The 19,602-nt window shown below is 44.1% G+C and overlaps 1 protein-coding gene across 1 annotated transcript in view; it reads right to left on the minus strand.

Annotated features, from left to right (window-relative positions):
• Positions 1 to 8,748: 8,748 nt before the first annotated feature.
• Positions 8,749 to 19,602, minus strand: part of dnase2 (deoxyribonuclease II, lysosomal) — a 42,359-nt gene continuing 31,505 nt past the window's right edge. The window contains exons 6-7 of the mRNA XM_073069360.1: positions 16,430 to 16,627; positions 8,749 to 11,182 (exon numbers count right to left, since the gene is read on the minus strand). Of these exons, the coding sequence (XP_072925461.1) occupies positions 10,809 to 11,182; positions 16,430 to 16,627 (572 nt within the window). The 3' untranslated portion in view covers positions 8,749 to 10,808. The remainder of the gene's footprint in view (positions 11,183 to 16,429; positions 16,628 to 19,602) is intronic.

Raw genomic sequence — 19,602 nt, forward strand, 5'->3', positions numbered from 1 at the left:
AGTTTGGCCGGGCCGGGGATTATCACCCCCTAGATTAAGCCGCTAGGCGAAGTGAGTGTTACATATAAATTTGCTGATGATGTAGCCACTAGTGGGAGAATCTCAGATGGAGACGAGACAGTGTACAGGAGTGAGATATACCAGCTAGTTGAGTGATGTCGAAGCAACAATCTTGCACTGAAGGTCAGTAAGACCAAAGAGCTGATTGTGGAGTTCAGAAAAGGGAAGTTGAGGGAACATGAACTAATCCTCCTAGAGGGATCAGAAGTGGAGAGAGTGAGCAGTTTCAATTTCCTGGGTCTCAAGATCTTAGAGGATCTAACCTGGTCCGAACATATTGATGCAGCTATGAAGGAAGCAAGAAGGGGGCTGTATTTCGTTAGGAATTTGATATGATTTGCTCCGTCTCCTAAAACAATCAAAAACTTCTACTGCACACGATCAAAGTAGGCTGCAGAGAGTTGTAATATGAGTCGGCTCCATCTTATGTACTAGCCTCCGTAGTACCCAAGACATCTTCAAGTAGCGGCGCCTCAGAAAGGCAACATCCATTATTAAGAACCCCTACCACCCAGGACATGTCCTCTTCTCATTGTTACCATCAGGTAGGAAGTAAAGAAACACTCAGCAATTCAGGAGCAGCTTCCTCCTCTCCGCCATCTGATTCTTAAATGGACATTGAACCCATGAACACTACCTCACTTTTTTTTGTTTTTATATTATTTTTGTTTTTGCAGTATTTTTAATTTAACTATTTAATATAAATATATAACATCACTGTAATTTATTTATTAATTTATTTCTCTATATTATTGTGTACAGTTGTCAGCAAATTTCATGACATATGCTGGTGATATTAAACCTGATTCTGATTCTTTTTAAAAACAGCTTCTTCCTCTCCGCCATCAGGTTTTTGAATGGACAATGAACCCATGTACACTACCTCGATATATATTCTTACTATAATTTAGCTTTCTTCTTATGTATTGCAATATACTGCTGCCGCAAAACAACATGCAGTATTTCATGAAATATGCCAGTGATGTTAAACCTAATTTTAATTCACGTGGCAGCAACTCAGTGCATAAAAGCACATAAACATAGTCTGGAGAGTTTAACATCGGTAGCTGAGCGAAGGGCGCTGAGTAGGCTACGGTCAATTATGGAAAACCCTGAACATCCTCTACATAGCACCATCCAGAGACAGAGAAGCAGTTTCAGCGACAGGTTACTATCGATGCAATGCTCCTCAGACAGGATGAAGAGGTCAATACTCCCCAATGCCATTAGGCTTTACAATTCAACTGCCAGGACTTAAGAACTTTTTTAAAGCTATTATTAATGCTTTTTGAGTTAGTGATTTAGATGCATATCATATTATTACTGAGTTAAGTATTGTATGTAATGAGTTTTTGCTACAACAAGTGTATGGGACATTGGAAAAAATGTTGAATTTCCCCATGGGGATGAATAAAGTATCTATCTATCTATCTATCTATCTATCTATCTAAGATGTTCCGCTGTTGTTCAGACCAAACGTCAGAATGGGGAAGAAATGTGATCAAAGTGAGTTTGACCATGGAATGATTGTTGGTGCCAGACGGGGTGGTTTGAGTATCTCAGAAACTGCTGATCTCCTGGGATTTTCACTCACATCCTCTAGAGTTTATAGAGAATGGTGCAAAGAACACCTTGTTAATAAGAGGTCAGAGGAGAATGGCCAGACTGGTTCAAGTTGACAGGAAGGTGACAGTAACTCAAATAACCACACATTTCAACAGTGGTGTGCAGAAGAGCATAAATGTACACTCAGTGGTCACTTCATTAAATGCAGGAGTTATCTCATAAAGTAGAAACTGAGTGTATTTGTTCTCATCTTGTAATGTACTGTGCTGCTGCTAGAAGGAGCTGTTTCTCATGGCATTTACATGCTGTGCATAAATACCTATGACAACAGTAAATTGTAATTAAACTTGAATTCATGAGGAAGTCAGTGTTCAATATAATACCCATTTTTAATAATTTAGCATAATTAATATTTCATAAATATTTGTGTTTTAGTTGTAATTATGTTTCAGTTATTTAAACAGTGATGGATACCATCAATATTCATTGTTTCTGGCAGCTTTGACAACTGGCTAAGCCAGAAGTTGATTCTGAGCCAGTGATCATTCAGTGCATAAAGCTTATTCTGAATCTGGTTATTGTTAGAGAAGATAGCCAAAAACAGACAGGGATAGAGGCCCTAAACGCCACAGGCAGTAACTACCACTATTTACTAATTACTCACTAATTCAATGCCCTGTTGTGATGAAATTATCTCTATGGATGGCTTGCAAAGTAAACTTTTTCACAAGTGACACTAATAGACTAATTTACCTTTGAAACATTTAGGGAGTACAGATTGTATACAGTTTATGTACGTTGGTTATGATGCATGAGGTGCAACAGTAACAAGTTAGGGGTAAAGGTATCCACAGGAAAGCACCATCGCTGAAAGCCCTTCTAAGGTTCTGGCCTGAGACCTCTTAGGCTGAATGTTCCTCCACACATAAGGTGAAAATGAACCAGTTATCATCACCTGACCAAAACCTGAATTTGGGTGCAGATGCACAGGTCCATTGACTACAAACTTAGAAATCAAAATTCAAAGTAAAGTAATTATCAAAGGTCATATATGTACCATTTACTACCCTGAGATTCACCCAGGTCATGCCCTCTTCTCATATTACTCTCCGGAAGGAGGTACAAGAACTCGAAGGCACACATTTGATGATTCAGGAATGGCTTCTTCCCATCTTCCATCTGTTTTCTAAATGGACATTGAACCCACAAACACTACCTCACTACTTTTTTTCTGCTTTTACACTTTTTTTAACTTAACTATTTCAGATACATATATATAATTACAGCAATTTGTTTTTTTTCTATATTTATCATATATTGCATTGTACTGCTGCCGCAAAGTTAACAAATTTCATGACACATACTGGTATAATAAAGCTGATTCTGATTTTCTTGCAGGCATTCACAGAAGAACAACAGAATCAATGAAAATCTGCACACAAACCAAGACTGACAAATAACCAATGTGCAAAAGAAGGCAAACCGTGCTAATACATCAAAACAAATTCTGGTAATAAGAAATACGTAAATAATATCGAGAACATGAGTTGTAGAACATTTGAAAGTGAGCCCATAGGTTGGAGAATCAGTTCAGTGTTGAGGAGAGTGAAGTTATCTATGCCAGTTGTATATTCTCAATGGTTCAATGGTTCAATTTAATATCAGAGAACCTAGTATACAACCTGAAATTCTTGCTCTTCATAGACATCTACAAAACAAGAAAACCCCAAAGATTGAATGACAGTAAAACATTAGAACCACAGAAGCCCCCCCACCCCTCCCCACCACCACCACTCCCATGCAAAAGCAGCAGCAAAGATCAAAGGCTGAAATTTGCCAGGCTTGGTTTCCAGCTCTGACAACATAGCACTCTCTAAGTACTGCAACAGTACATCAACCAAGATCCTGGTTCTCGGTTCTCTGGCTATGGTATCGAGCCTGCTATATTCCCTTATATTCTTTCATTGCAGGTGGCCGTTACTGGTAGGGCCAGCATTTGCTCCCCATCCCCAATTACCCTTAATCTGAGAAGCCTGCTGCCCCATTTCAGAGAACAGTGAGGACCCTGCTGAGGGAATGGAATCATCTAAAGGTCAGACATGGAAAGGATGGCAGATTTTCTTCCTCAAGAGCATGGTCGTCTTTTATAACAGCGGACCGGAAGCTGTCTTTGAGACTGGTCATTCGAGGCCTCAGCCTTTTGTATCTTCAGCCTGTGACCACAAAAAGAACCTGCACATCATAAAACCAGCCTCGCCTCCAAGGACACTCTCTGTACTTCTGATTACCTAGGTAAAACAGCCAACATAATCAAAGACTGCACTTACCCTGACATTCGCTGTTCTCCCCACACCACCCCCCCCATCAGGCAAAAGATACAAAAGCTGAGAGAACACATGCCACCAGGCTCAAGGCCAGCTTCTATCCCACTGTTACAAGACTATTGAATGGTTCCTTTGTTCAACAGTGCATTGAGGTAGTACAAGGGAAAACAAGAACAAAGTGTACAATAATGTGTTGCAGGTACAGAGGAAGTGTAGTGTACGCAGATAATAAGGTGCGAGGCCATAATGAGGTAGATTTATTTTTAAGTTTTATTTTATTCACTGTATTTATTTATTAAGATACAGTATAGAATAGGCCTTTCTGGCTCTTCAAGCTGTGCCAGACTGCAACCCCCATTTAACCCCAGCCTAATCACAAGGCAATTTGCAATGACCAATTAATCTACCAACCAGCACATTGTTGGACTGTGGGAAGGAAACGGAGGCCCCCGGAGGAAGCCCACGTGGTCACAAGGAGAACATACAAACTCCTTACAGGCAGCAGTGGGAATTGAACTCTGTCACCTGGACTGAAGAAAGGTCTCAGTCCAAAATGCTGACTGTTTACTCTTTTCCAGCCTGGCCTGCTGAATTCCTCCAGAATTTTGTGTGTGATGTAAAGGCTGTGGGGCATTTACTTCCATTACTCATGACATGTGACATGACTGCACCCCTAGCATAGTGTAAGACATTGCAGGCAAGCTTCACCGGACAATGTGGGTCATAATAGAAACACAGAAAACCTACAGCACAATACAGGCCCTTCAGCCCATAAAGTTGTGCCGAGCATGTCCCTACCTTAGAAATTACCTACGGTTACCCATACCCCTCTATTTTTCTAAGCTCCATGTACCTATCTAAAAGCCTCTTAAAAGACCCTATCATATCCAACTCCACCGCCATTGCTGGCAGCCCATTCCATGCACTCCCCACTCTCTGAGTAAAAAAACTTACCCCTGACATCTCCTCTGTACCTACTCCCCAGCACCTTAAACCTGTATCCTCTTGTGGCAACCATTTCAGCCCTGGGAAAAAGCCTCTGACTATCCACATGATCAATGCCTCTCATCATCTTATACCCCTCTATCAGGTCACCTCCCATCCTCCTTCGCTCCAAGGAGAAAAGGCCGAGTTCACTCAACCTGTTCTCATAAGGCATGCTCCCCAGCCTGTGTGAGTATGGTGCCTGATACCAGAATTTCCATTGTCATTTGGAAAGCCCCCTCACTCTGCTTTGTCCATTGCTATTTCTTCCCAATCTGTAACAATGAATTCAAGGCTTGGAGCATAGTAGTCAGGTTTGACAATTCCTGAAAAGGACTGCAACTGTGACACGTCCTTTGGCTTTGGGCTTGAAGTTTCTCAACACACTTGTGTAATGCTTGTGCGTCAATGTTATGATCACAGTAAGTGAATTCACACTTGTTGCCTTGTGCTCTGAGCCCATAATCTTCTTACCTTTTTAACAGTGTCTTGGGAATACGGAGGTGTTCCTTGCCACCCTTACTGGTAACAACGACGTCATCTGAGAACCCTGAGTGCCTGGGGAGTCTCGCGGCACTGGGTCCATAGATTTCTGCCGGCGTACAGGTGAAGGCACTACTCCAAATATAAGCCTATTTGTTTATGATGAGAAACACTTTGGACTCCTCCTTCATCTCCATCTGCAGGTAGGCCTCAGCTAAGTCCACTTTGCTGAAGTGTTTGCCTCCAGAAAGGTTTGCAAAGATATCCTCCATCCTGGGCAGAGGGTATTGATCGATCTTCAGTACTGGGTTGATAGTGACCTCAAAATCACCACAGATCCTGAGAGACCCATTCTTCTTGGCTACTGGGACCACTGTCATTGCCCGTGGGCTCCACTCAACCTTGGAAAGAATTCCTTCAGCCTCCATCCAACCAAGCTCACTGGCTACTTTATCACAGATGGTATAAGGAATCAGACGGGCATCGTAAGTTTGAGTTTTACAATGCCATCCTTGAATACTGCTGTGGCAGCATCCAGCATCTTTCTTAATTCCCTTTCATTTGACTCTACTGCAGGGGATGTGGTGAATGGATCTCCAATAAAGTTGTTGTCTCAGCCATTCATGACCTCACAATGCCAGCCCTCCTGTTTTTACACATATAAATCCAATGTGGCTTGTTGGTTGTTGTATTTCATTGATACAAATGTCATTCCCAGAGGGGTTAACTTTTCTCCAGTATAAGTTCTTAGCTGGATATCTACAGGCTTCAGTTCAATATCTTTGAAATGCCATTCAAACATTTTATGAAATGATTGAAAAACCAAGCCAATGTCCAATTCCATTTAATTAATTTGCCATTCACTTCTGGTGTAAGCCAATTTGCTTGTCTATTGAAAGTTTTCACATTGCAAATCTCAAGGCTACTCTTTCTTCATCATCAGATTTTTTCCTCGAAAACATGCAGATTGCTGTTTTTTTTTAAATTGCCTCTAAGTATTTTATCTTTTTCTCATCCTTGTGCAGCCCATTTATTTTTGAATGTGTCTTACTATGTTGCATTTTCTGCAAGTTCTGCCTTTAAACCTGTATTGGTCTGGAGTAGGCGAGCCCCTGTCACAATGTTGCAATTTTGTTCACACTCACTTTCATTCCTGACTGTAACTAAATTGCATCTCTGTCTACTGTTTTCATTGTCACAGCGATTTCAAATGCTCTTTTAAATGTAATCTGTGCTTCAGTTTTTTAATGATTTCTTGTAAGATTCCACAAACTACATGATATTTTAGTGCATGATGAAGCCCCTCACTGATATGACAATCTCTTCAATTCAGCCACATATGCTGTAATGGACTCCCATTGACTTGATTCTGCTTATGAATCCGAAACCAATCAACAGTGGTTTCAGTTCGGAATGTTCCTGCACTACTTTCGTGATATCAGCAAAGTTCATTTCAGCTGTTTTGGTTGGAGCAGTCTAACTCCTAAGCAAACTGTATGCTCTCCCTCCAATTGCACTCAGCTAAACTGGCACTCATTTCTCATTGGTTGTTTTATTTGTTTCAAGATACTGCTCAATTTGTTCCATATGCAGCAACAGTTATCTTTTGTGCAATCAAACACATCTATCTTTTCAATGCAACCAACATTTCTGCTTTTTTGTTTAAATTTAGTATTATTATCACCTGGTACTCACTGTTTATAAATCTGTGAATTTGTCTGCTTTCTGACTTTTTAAGAACTCAGTCATGTCTGTCTGTTCCTGAAGAAGCATGTTCTGTGCTGTTTTTTACTCGACCATTTCTTGCAGCGCTTTTTAAAAAACTCCGAAGTCTCACTGCACTTCAACAGGTAGGTAGTCGTCTTAGGTTCGTTTAAAACTTCCTTGTCAATACTGTTATGTTGTGTCACTCCAAAACATAAAACTAACTGTTGGGCTTGAAATTCTGCCCTGTGTTCGTTTAGGAAGAGAGACAACCAACACTGGAATATTACAAAACTTAGGTTTATTGCAGAATTCGTAACTGGCACAGCGAATCAACGGAGTCGCTGGAGAAGGCGCGTTCCGACTTCCCCTTACAATCTGCTCTTATTTATATCCCTTTCCCCCCCAGCACAACCCCCCGCTACATATTAGGTAATATCGGGCACTTGTGTCCATCTTATTGGCCCGCAGCCATATGCTCACGAGTTACCTGTTTCTTTTGTTTACTGAATCGCGTGACACTGGTAGTTTCAGTGTAGCGGGGTCCCCAGTTTCGCTCCCCCCTCCCTCGCATTCCGGCCTCCTACTATTACGTGAGCCACTCCTGACCTGTAATGGCAGTCTCGAATTAACCCTAACACTAACTGAAAGAAAAAGACGGGAGCCCAGCAGAAAGTGTCTTAAGTTTCATAGTGTGATAGCATTTGCCATTCACGTATTTTTACATGCAGTATAATTTATAATGAATTATTTAAATGAACTAAGAATGCTTTATCAAACAATATACTTACAATGTTACTCAAATGTTACTGAAATATTAAATACACACAATCTGGTTGTGACCCTTGCACATTATTTGTTAACCTGCATTGCATTCACTCTGTGGCTGCAATGCTATCTTCTGCATTCTGTTTTCTTTTTGCTAACTCAATCTAATTATGTATGGCATGGTCAGTCTGGATAACACACAGAGCAAAAGCTTTTCACTCTATCTTGGTTCATGTGATGAAAGTAATAATAACCTGATAGAATAGAGCTGGTTCACCAATCGATTAGGATTTTGAAATTATCTCGAGCATGTAGACGAGCGGGTTACGAACTGAAGATAGTCGGAGGAATACAGAGGTAATGGGGCAGCACGGTGGTGTTCTGGGTAGCACAAAACTTTACGGAGCAGGTGACCCGGGTTCAATTCCTGCCACTGCCTGTAAGGAGTTTGCTCATTCTTCCCGTGACCGCGTGGGTTTCCTCCGGGTGCTCTGGGTTCCTCCCATAGTCCAAAGGTTAATTGGATAGGTTAATTGGCTAGGGTTAAATCAGGAGATTGCTGGGTGATGTGGCTCGAAGGGCCAGAAGGGACTGTTCTGTATTGTAATGAAATGGGATTACCATGGGTGTTTGATGGTCAGTGGAGCCTTGATAGGCTGAAGGGCCTGTTCTGTGCTGTGTCTCCATAATCCTGATGTGTAGTTGGGAGAATCACAATGGGCTCTTTCTGTGCTGCAATCCTGCTTCTCTCTCAAGACTTTGTTTTTGAAATGGCATCCATACACATCTTTGCTTGAAGCCTCAATTGAATTTAATCGGAGAGTAAAACCAGACCAAAAATCATTCAACGAGGCAAGTCTTGGGTTAAAAGACAAGAATTTATTGAGTTACATAGTTATAATTTAGTGATAACTCAGACAAGGATATACAAAGACTGTAGTCAGGAACATCAAGGGCAGCATCAGTACAGAGTGTGAAAACTTCCAGCAGCCCCACAGGAAACGAGGAGCTGCCACAGTGAACAGTTTAATTGGGAGCTACCGACCAACGCAGCAAAAGGTGAGTTATGCTACAAGAGAAGGGGGCAAGGGGGCGAGTTACAGTCGGTGTTGGCTTGCTCCACAGTTTTTGTTGTAGGAAAAGTGTTGGCCTTTCCTTCTTAACTTGTTAAAACTCATTTTAATGTTCTGATGGCTTTACTGATGCAGACAGCAGAGTAACAGTGGTATAATATCTTTTGGGTGGCAGGGTGGAGATACATCCGCACAAAGGAGGTGTAAAGTGCTCCTTCCCTCTGCTAGCCTGCAGATCACCCTGGAACGAGGTGTAGCACCTGCATAGCCTCCTCCCCCACCCACCCCAATCAGGGTCACATGAGGCCATGGGAGCAGGTGGTGGATGGTCGTATGAGCAGCCGGTGCATATTGCAAGTCCTGGTTATGCGACCACTGATGCCAGAGAGACCATCTCTGAAGAGTATTGACAATTGCTGGGGTCACCGGTCATGTAAGGACACTGCCCAGAAGATGGCAATAACAAACCACAGAAAAAATTGCCAAGAAGAGCCCTGGTCATGGAAAGACAATGATTGACATACGACATGGCACATAATTAACAAATAACACCCTTACCATTGGGAGAGCTTCCCATGACCTTTCACAGAAGCATGATCAAACAAAACGTGACATGGATTCTGAGAGCAGGTGATCAGAAGCTTAGATGAAGAAGTGGATTCTAAGGATTGTCTTAAAGAGGGGTTTAGGGAGAGGAATTCCAGACTTCAGGTCTAAGCAAGTGCTGTTGGATCGGTCAGATTCAGAGATGAGAAGGGGAACAGAACAGAGGAACTCAGGACTAATAGGCTCCGAAAAGAAGAATGAAACCATGGAAATAAAGGAAGAAAAGTGAAGTTTAACAGTTAGCCAGTGCAGGTGGGTAAGCACGAAGGAGACTGATGAGGAGAACTCAGTGCTAGTTAGGACACTGGTGCCAGTTTTCTGGCTGGACTGAAGTTCACAGAAAGCAGATCAAGGACATATAGCTAGGAGTATTTTGGAACGATCGGGTCTAGCAGAAATGAAAAGGGTAAGGAAGCTGCAAGAAAGGTGAGTTGAGGCAGGAGCAGAGTGAGGGGATTGTAGATGTAATGCAAATACTTGATAGGAAGGTGAACTCAGAACTAAATACGATGCCTGTGAACAGTTTGACAGTTTAAGCCTGTTGCTTGGGAAAGGGGTTTCAGGGTTCGAAGACATGGACTGAAATTCAATGCCTTTTGGCCTTCACATCATTATGCTTGGGGACATCTCTACCCGTGTGGTCCCTGGAGAAAACAAATACAACGAGCAAGAATTCAGCAGTAATGTGGAGCTCTGGGATCTTTCTCACAGTCTTTATGTTTAAATTGAAGCCTAATTTTGTTTGGACCAGGGAGAAAGGAACCATGAGTGGGAATTGAAAGGCAGTGAAAAAGAAAGACTTACGCTTCACATTCTTTTACATTGCGGACATCTGAACCGATGGGGTATGTTTAAACTGTAGTTGGTTGCAGTGTAAGACACACCAAACACTCAGCACACAGCAAGCTCCTGTGATTATGAGCACCTAGTCTGGTTTTGGTGGTGTTATTGGAGAGAAAGTATTGGCCAAGGCGCTGTGGCAGACTCCATCTCCAACTTGCTGAGGACCTCAATAACTCTTTTGAGATCTGAGTGAAAATCTTGTTCTTGCCGTCCATCAGTAGCCAGATTCTGGTTAAGGCTGGATCTGATCTGAAGCTTTTGCGGGTCAGGATCCCAATATACTGGCAGGGGTCAGGGTTGATCCTGTAGGTGCAAAAGTCCTCACAGCTTGCTACACACTGACACAAAAGCAAAAAAAGGGTTGCGGATGGCTGTACATTGACCCACACACTACCATTCAATCCCTGGTTTTGACCTTCCCACTGCATGTACACTCACAGGACTGCAACGCTGCACCAAGGTTCGAGAAGGCATCCCAGACAACTGGATCATCGTTGCAGACGGTTCCACCTCCCCTTTCCTCCTGGGCCTGGTCTCGGTTGATATCCCCAATGCAGGTCCACTTTTTACCTCCTTCTCCTGTTGTCACACACCACTTCGAGTGATCCACATGGGTGGTAAAACTGATGCCGGAGGGGAATTTAATTCTCTCCATGTTGTACACCGCGTACTCCGCTGTGCAGTTGGAGGGAAGGGCATGCCGAGAATTCAGCCACGTCTGGGCCAGCAGGTCACTCTTGAGGTCGCTGGCCACCCAGCCAGAATACAAATCTGCAGACATAAGGAATGGGAAAAGAATGAGGTCAGAGTGTGCTCTGCTGTTCAATAAGACAATGGCTGATTCAATCCTCCATGACCCCTGTAACCCTTGATTGCTCAATTGTACAAGAATTCTGTTAATCTCAGTTTTGAATGACTTGGAATCCGTAGTTGTTTGGAGCACAACATTCCAAAGATAGATTTAATGATTAAAGTACATTTATTATAGAAGTATGTACAAATTATACAACCTTGAGATTTGTCTGCTCACAGGTAGCCACAAAACAAGAAGCACTAAAGAACCCAGTTAAAAAAAATTCAACACCCAATGTGGGGGAGGGGATATGGGGAGATACATATATGTCTACAGTCAGCCCTCCTTATCCGCGAGTTCCGCATCCGCGAATTCAACCAACCGCGAATTGAGAAAACTCGGACATGCTCTTCCAGCACTTGTTGTTCGAGTGTGTACAGACTTTTTTTCTTGTCATTATTCCCTAAACAATGCAGTATAACAACTATTTTACATAGCATTTACATTGTATTAAGTATTATAAGTAATCCAGAGACAACTTAAAGTATACGGGAGGATGTGCGTGGGTTATCGTGGATCGGGATCGAAAAAAATCAGAAGTTCTCTTACTAAGTAAGTTGGAACAGGTGCATCCAGTATTATTTAGCGTCAGTTAGTCAAACGTTTGTCTTAGTATATAGTATATATTTTACCTTTCTATGCATATAAAACACTTAAGAATGTATGCTTCAGCGCCGGGCTCGATCCAGTGACAGATCGCTATCGAGGGCGCTCTCCACTGTGCCGGGTTGATGTGGATGATCAAAAACTCAAAACCCCAAAACCCAATAATTAAACCACTGCGTTGCTTAGTAATAATTGTAGCTTTCATCGGAGCAGGGCCTTTCTCGCTTTATCCTTTAAAATTGTTCCATTCATTGACCAATGTAGCTTAACACTTTTACAATGACCGATGGCGTTTCACCTCTTTCCGATCGCTTTATTATTTCCTCTTTATTTTCAATCGTGATTGTGATTATTTTCATGAACAGAAACACTGCAGATTCAGAGCTTCACCGCTGGGTCCTAATGTCCACCTCACTGAGCCAGGTTAGATAAAGTCTGGGGTTTTGCTGGGTCTGAAGGTCCACCGCATTGAGACAGGTTGAATAAGGGACTTAAGCATCCGTGGTACCTGCGAGGGGCCCCAAAACCATTCCCTCACGGATAAGGAGATCCGACTATATATATATATAAGAGAGAGGGGGGGAGAAGAGGGGGGGGAAGGAGAGGGGGGGGAAGGAGAGGGGGGGGAAGGAGAGGGGGGGGAAGGAGAGGGGGGGGAAGGAGAGGGGGGGGAAGGAGAGGGGGGGAAGGAGAGGGGGGGGAAGGAGAGGGGGGGGAAGGAGAGGGGGGGAAGGAGAGGGGGGGAAGGAGAGGGGGGGGAAGGAGAGGGGGGGGAAGGAGAGGGGGGGAAGGAGAGGGGGGGGAAGGAGAGGGGGGGAAGGAGAGGGGGGGAAGGAGAGGGGGGGGAAGGAGGAGAGGGGGGAAGGAGAGGGGGGAAGGAGAGGGGGGAAGGAGAGGGGGGAAGGAGAGGGGGGAAGGAGAGGGGGGGAAGGAGAGGGGGGGAAGGAGAGGGGGGGAAGGAGAGGGGGGGAAGGAGGGGGGGAAGGAGAGGGGGGAAGGAGAGGGGGGGAGAGGGGGGAAGGAGAGGGGGGGAGAGAGGGGGAGAGAGGGGGAGAGAGGGGGAGAGAGGGGGAGAGGGGGGAGAGGAGGGAGAGAGGGGAAGAGAGGGGAAGAGAGGGGGAAGAGAGGGGGAAGAGAGGGGGAAGAGAGGGGGAAGAGAGGGGGAAGAGAGGGGGAAGAGAGGGGGAGAGAGGGGGAGAGAGGGGGAGAGGAGGGGGAGAGAGGGGGAGAGAGGGGGGAGAGAGGGGAAGAGAGGGGAAGAGAGGGGAAGAGAGGGGGGAAGAGAGGGGGAAGAGAGGGGGAAGAGAGGGGGAAGAGAGGGGGAAGAGAGGGGGAAGAGAGGGGGAAGAGAGGGGGGAAGAGAGGGGGGAAGAGAGGGGGGAAGAGAGGGGGGAAGAGAGGGGGAAGAGAGGGGGGGAAGAGAGAGAGCAAATAAATCATGCAAACAATAAATGCAAACAAACAACAGGATTCAGAACAAAACTGATTCCATAGGCCTAGAGCAACTGGAGTAGGCCCATAGCCTCAGTCTCATTTCATCACACAACCCTCTGAGAAAAGAAATTCCTCCTCATTTCCATCCGAAGTGGGCAAACCTTTTTCCTTGGGGCATGAGAGACTGCAATTGCCAAAGGTCTAGAACAGTAAACAATTGATCTGGAGAATTCGGTGAGGCAGGTAATATCTGTATGGGGCGGGGGGTTGTGGTGATGGAAGGAATTGTTAATGTTTCTGATTAAATCCTGAGCCAACGCAGCAACCTCCATTCTGAAACATTAAATATACCCCCCACCCAACAGATGCTGCTTGACATGCTGAGTTCCTCCACAGTTTGTTGCTTCAGGTTCCAGTACCCACACTCTATCGTGTTTGTCAGACTGTTGGAGTTTTACTTCCTTAAATCTGTGTGCATTACTCCAGGAAGGTTTTAGTTTGCTGGAACGAGTTAAGCTATAAAGCAAGCAGAGTTACTTCACAGGAGAGTCATCCAATAACACCTGGCTCCAAGACACGTGGCAATATATTAAGGAATATGCTAGAAAATTGGTCAAGAAAAAAGAAATGTAGAGAGAAAGATTAGTTGAAGGAGTTAATGTTCCAGCAGCTGAACTCCACCACGGACGGTCCCAAGCCCAGCTACAAAAGTAAGAGCTTTGGGCATGAGGCTAGCAACCTCATCCCATAAAAATCCAGAAGGTACAGAAACATCAGCTGAAGCTCCGAAGACCTCATCCTCAGAGAGAGAGGATTGTTTAAGATGGGCTACATGTGAGGACAACTTGGAAGACTGGCCCAGGACAGAGGACACTGTTGAGATGCTGTCAGTAGCTTATATCCCAGTAGGGGTGATGGGCTTAACCAACAACAACAATGAACAATTTCAAAGGGGAATGCAGGGAAATAGCTGGGGTGTAGAATTCACAACACAAGGAAAGGCTGGGGGGGAAAAAGACCTGCATTTTTATTGTGCCTGTCACCTTCCTTTCAATAAGTTCTAAATCTTTCTATGGTCAATTACGAACTTTTGACAAATAATTGATGTAATGTGGGAAATGGCATGGAAGAATAAGGTGAAGACAGCAAAGTACATAAGCAAAATTGTTTATGGTAATTGGCTACAAAGAGCAAGAGTGGGATAAGATTGAAGTGGTTGGATTGAATAGCCGTAAATTATATATTTATCTGTGGATATAGTTACATATACGATTACATTTCATTACCTAATAATAGGTTTATATCTTAATGTGAAAAGGGAGGGGGTGGGAGGAGAGAGAATTTAAAAAGTTGATGTCAAAATCTTCACCATAAAGAATCCAGGAGAGAACTAAAGGAAGAGGAGAAGATGGCGGCGCGACGAGGCACGCGCGGCCTCTGGTGAATGATATCTGTTCTGTGTTAAGTAGGGGATCCGTGCACAATCCTGATTTGATGGAGACAGACGTGAGAGTGTGGAGGAACATTTGGAGAAACTTCTGAAATGCCCACTTCGCTGCTGCTGCTACTGTGCGGTCCGGAATCTCCAGAGGAGAAGGCCTCTGAGACCTCGGCTTTGCTCGTTTCGGTGGCCGGGATGAGGTCGAAGGCGCTCGGCAGAGGACGGAGCTCGGGAGGCTGTATCGGAGGGGCTGGTCGGAGGCTCGAAGTTTTCGGATGGACTCAGAGTCTGCTGTCGTCGGGTGCTTCCGAGGCATTAATTGTCAGTGCCTGGAAGTTTGCTGCCTGATGATCGGACCTTTGGAGTCGATCGGGACTTTGAGACTTTTTTTAAACAGCGTCCATTGTCTGCGTCTATCGAATTACGGTATTGCTTTGGACTGCTGTAACTAATGTTATAATTATGTGGTTTTGTCAGTGTGGGTCTTGGTTTGTCCTTTTTTTATTTTGTGATATCACTCTGGAGGAACATTGTATCATTTCTTAATGCATATACATTTCTAAATGACAATAAACGAGGACTGAGTGTCCTCATAATCTAATCTAATCTAAGGATATTAAGAAAGCCAGGAGGGGCCATGAAAAGTCCTTAGCAAGTCGAATAACTCATCTCCTTCTACCTTGGGACACGAACTTATCAATCACCCCTGATGAGTTATTAACTTCAATTTTTCTGCGTAATCACTCAAAGAGTTGAACTGCATGTGCATGTAACGAGAGCTGTATAATTCATCTCCTTCTGCCTTAGGCCACGAACTTATCAATCACCCCTGCTGTGGACACTTGCTGGAGGTCCAAGATCCGTATGCTCCATGACCGCTGGACTAAGTGTGTAAATGCAGGAGGGGACTATGTTGAAAAATAAATGTGCTAGGTTTTCTAAAATTGACTCCTTCTACCTTAGACCACAAACTTTTCAATCACCCTTCATACAACCTCTTACTCCTCATATCTGTTCTCAAAGGACATCCTTGTATTCTGAGGTTGTGCCCTCTGGTCCTAGACTCCCTCATTAACTGAAACATCCTCTCCATGTCCTCTCTATCTAGACCATATATGTCAAACTCAAGGCCCGCGGGCCAAATCCGGCCCGCGGTGGAATTATCTTTGGCCTGCGAGATAATATCTAATTACTATTAAAGCTGGCCCCAGTAATCGAAGCGCCTATGGCGTATGATATGGCTAATGCTGAGTTTATTCAGGTACCAGGTTTTCAGGGTTTTTAGTGTTTATTCGGCAGTCTTCTTCATAAGAAACGGAATTTGTAAAGTGAAACACTTTGTAGTTATAGCAGAGACTGAGACACATGTGAGCAGGCTGAAAAAACGGAGGCAACAAAAGCTGCGTTCGCACGCGTCCGACTGATCCGGCCCGCATGAAGCTGCATTTTGCTCAATCTGGCCCGTGACCTAAAATGAGTTTGACACCCCTGATCTAGACCTTTCAATATTCAATAAGTTTCAATTAGATCACCCCTCTTTCTTCTGAACTCCAGTGAGTACAGGATCAGAGTCACCAAACGCTTCTCATACGTTAACTCATTCATGCCCAGGGTCATTCTTGTGAATCTCAACAAAGATGTGATGGGATGAGAGCCATAAGTAACAAATGATTGATTACTCTACCTGCTCCGAAGTTACTGTACTTTGCAAAGCTGATGAATTGTTTCCCTGCTGCTGATGAAAGGGCAATCTTTCGCTTCCATGGAGGGCTTTTCTTGTGCTTGCCTCTTGCTGCTCTCTGGAGGTCTGGTAGATCTTCAGCAAAGGAGGGTGGGACCAAGTAATCATAGACATGAGGGTTGTTGTACAGCAATTGAGTGCCTAGAGAAAAATGTTCAGTGGAGTATTTTAGGAACTTTTCATTATAGATCAGCCTGAAGGTATTCAACATTACATATAAAAACTGGGAAGATATTGTACTCAACAGATATACCTGGAGGAAATCTGTTCAAGAGGGGGCTGCACTACAAGAAAGTGACCCCCACTCTGCCACAGAGAACAGTGGTACCTGTAAAAGGAGAGAGTGAGCAACCAAAAGACCCAACCACTAACTACAGCCATCACTTACTCTCGCCCACTCTTGCCCAACCACTAACCACAGCCATCACTTACTCTCGCCCACTCTTGCCCAACCACTAACCACAGCCATCACTTACTCTCGCCCACTCTTGCCCAACCACTAACTACAGCCATCACTTACTCTTGCCCACTCTTGCCCAACCACTAACCACAGCCATCACTTACTCTCGCCCACTCTTGCCCAACCACTAACCACAGCCATCACTTACTCTCGCCCACTCTTGCCCAACCACTAACTACAGCCATCACTTACTCTCGCCCACTCTGCAGCAGAATATTTGGATCTTGGATTGGCCTTTACAGTCACCAATAGACAGCCCTTTAGGAAAGAGCATCATACTCGACTCGATCACACTACATCATAGTCCGGTGTTTCAATGAATTGAAAAAAAACTCTTATTTCAGAAAATAATGGACCATACTGTCTTGCTGGTGTGAGATACTTGCCATAGAACTTACAGAAAAAAAAATCAATACATCACGAGGGGTCCAGTTAAGCATTTCTTCTCTGCTGACATCTTACTTAATCTCCATGTCATTTGTCTTTGCATATTTTCTAATAGAGTCAAAGAAACATAGAAGCATAGAAAACCTACAGCACAATACAGGCCCTTTGGCCCACAACACTGTGCCGAACATGTACTTACTTTAGAAATTACCTAGGGTTACCCACAGCTCTCTATTTTTCGGAGCTCCATGTACCTGTCCAGGAGTCTCTTAAAAGACCCTATCATATCTGCCTCCACCACTGTTGCTGGCAGCCCATTCCACACTCTGACCACTCTCTGTGTAGAAAACTTACCCCTGACATCTCCTCTGTACTTGCTTCCAAGCACCTTAAAACAGTGCCCTCTTGTGTTAGCCATCTCAGCCCTGGGAAAAAGCCTCTGACTATCCGCACGATCAATATACCTCTCATCATATTATACACCTCTCATCTTCTGTCGCTCCAAGGAGAAAGGCTGAGTTCACTCAACCTATTCTCATAAGGCATGCTCCCCAATCCAGGCAACATCCTTGTAAATCTCCTCTGCACCCTTTCTATGGTTTCCACATCCTTCCTGTAGTGAGGCAACCAGAACTGAGCACAGTACCAAGTGGGTCTGACCAGGGTCCTATATAGTTGCAACATTACCTCTCGGCTCCTAAACTCCATCCCACGATTGATGAAGACTAATACACCATATGCCTTCTTAACCACAGAGTCAACCTGCATAGCAGCTTTGAGTGTCCTATGGACTCGGACCCCAAGATCCCTCTGATCCTCCACACAGCCAAGAGTCTTACCATTAATACTATTTTCTGTCATCATATTTGACCTTCCAAAATGAAACACCTCACACTTATCTGGATTAAACTCCATCTGCCACTTCTCAGCCCAGTTTTGCATCCTATCAATGTCCCACTACAACCTCCAATCCACAACACCCCCAACCTTTGTGTCATCAGCAAATCTACTAACCCATCCCTCCACTTCCTCATCCAGGTCATTTATAAAAATCACGAAGAGAAGGGGTCCCTGAACAGATCCCTGGGGCATACGACTGGTCACTGACTTCCATGCAGAATATGACGCATTTACAGCCACTCTTTGCCTTCTGTGGGCAAGCCAGTCCTTAATCCTACCTGCCAAAGCTTTCTCATGGCCCCTTCTGGCTCTCCTAATTTTATTCTTAAACTCCTTCCTGCTCACCTTATAATATTCTAGATCTCTATCATTACCTAGTTTTTTTGAACCTTTCATAAGCTTTTTTCTTCTTGACTAGATTTACAACAGCCTTTGTACACCATGGTTCCTATACCTTACCATCCTTTCCTTGTCTCATTGGAATGTACCTGTGCAGAACTCCACGCAAATATCCCCTGAACATTCGCCAAATATCTGCCATACATTTCCCTGAGAACATCTGTTCCAATTTATGCTTCAAAGTTCCTGCCTGATAACCTCATACTCCAATTAAATGCTTTCCTAACTTGTCTGTTCCTATCCCTCTCCAATGCTATGGTAAAGGACATAGAATTGTGATCACTATCTCCAAAATGCTCTCCCACTGAAAGACCTGACACCTGACCAGGTTCATTTCCCAATACCAGATCAAGTACAGATCTCCTCTTTTAGGCTTATCTACATATTGTGTCAAGAAACCTTCCTGAATGCACCTAACAAACTCCGCCCCACCTTGGTTTAGGGAGATGTCAATCAATATTTGGGAAATTAAAATCTCCCACCACAACAACCCTGTTATTATTACACCACAGAGAAATCATAAGAGTCATGGAGAGATACAGTATGGAGACAAGCCATTTAGCCCATCATCTTCAAGTTAACCATCAACTACCCACTGCACTATCCCTCCCCCCCCCCCCCCCACCCCAGGATTCTGCTATTCACCTACACACTCGGGGCAATTCATGGCACCAATTCACCCACCAACCCGCAGCTCTTTGAATGTGGGAGAAAACCACATCACCTAGAGGAAAGCCACAAAGACACAGAGAGAATGGGCAAACACCATACAGACAGCACCTGAAACCAGGACTGAACAGGGGTCTCTGGCACTGTGAGTTTGTGGCTCTGCACGCTGCACCACTGTGTCTCCTTACATAATTGTTCCTCTTTTATGTGTCTTTCTCCTTCTCCTCATCCATATTGTGGGGAAGTGTGGTCTTCATTCTACTACCAGCTGGCATGGGCTAATAGCTTTGGCAAAGACCAT

This window comes from Hemitrygon akajei, chromosome 16 (genome assembly GCF_048418815.1).
Source record: "Hemitrygon akajei chromosome 16, sHemAka1.3, whole genome shotgun sequence".
NCBI lineage: Eukaryota > Metazoa > Chordata > Chondrichthyes > Myliobatiformes > Dasyatidae > Hemitrygon > Hemitrygon akajei.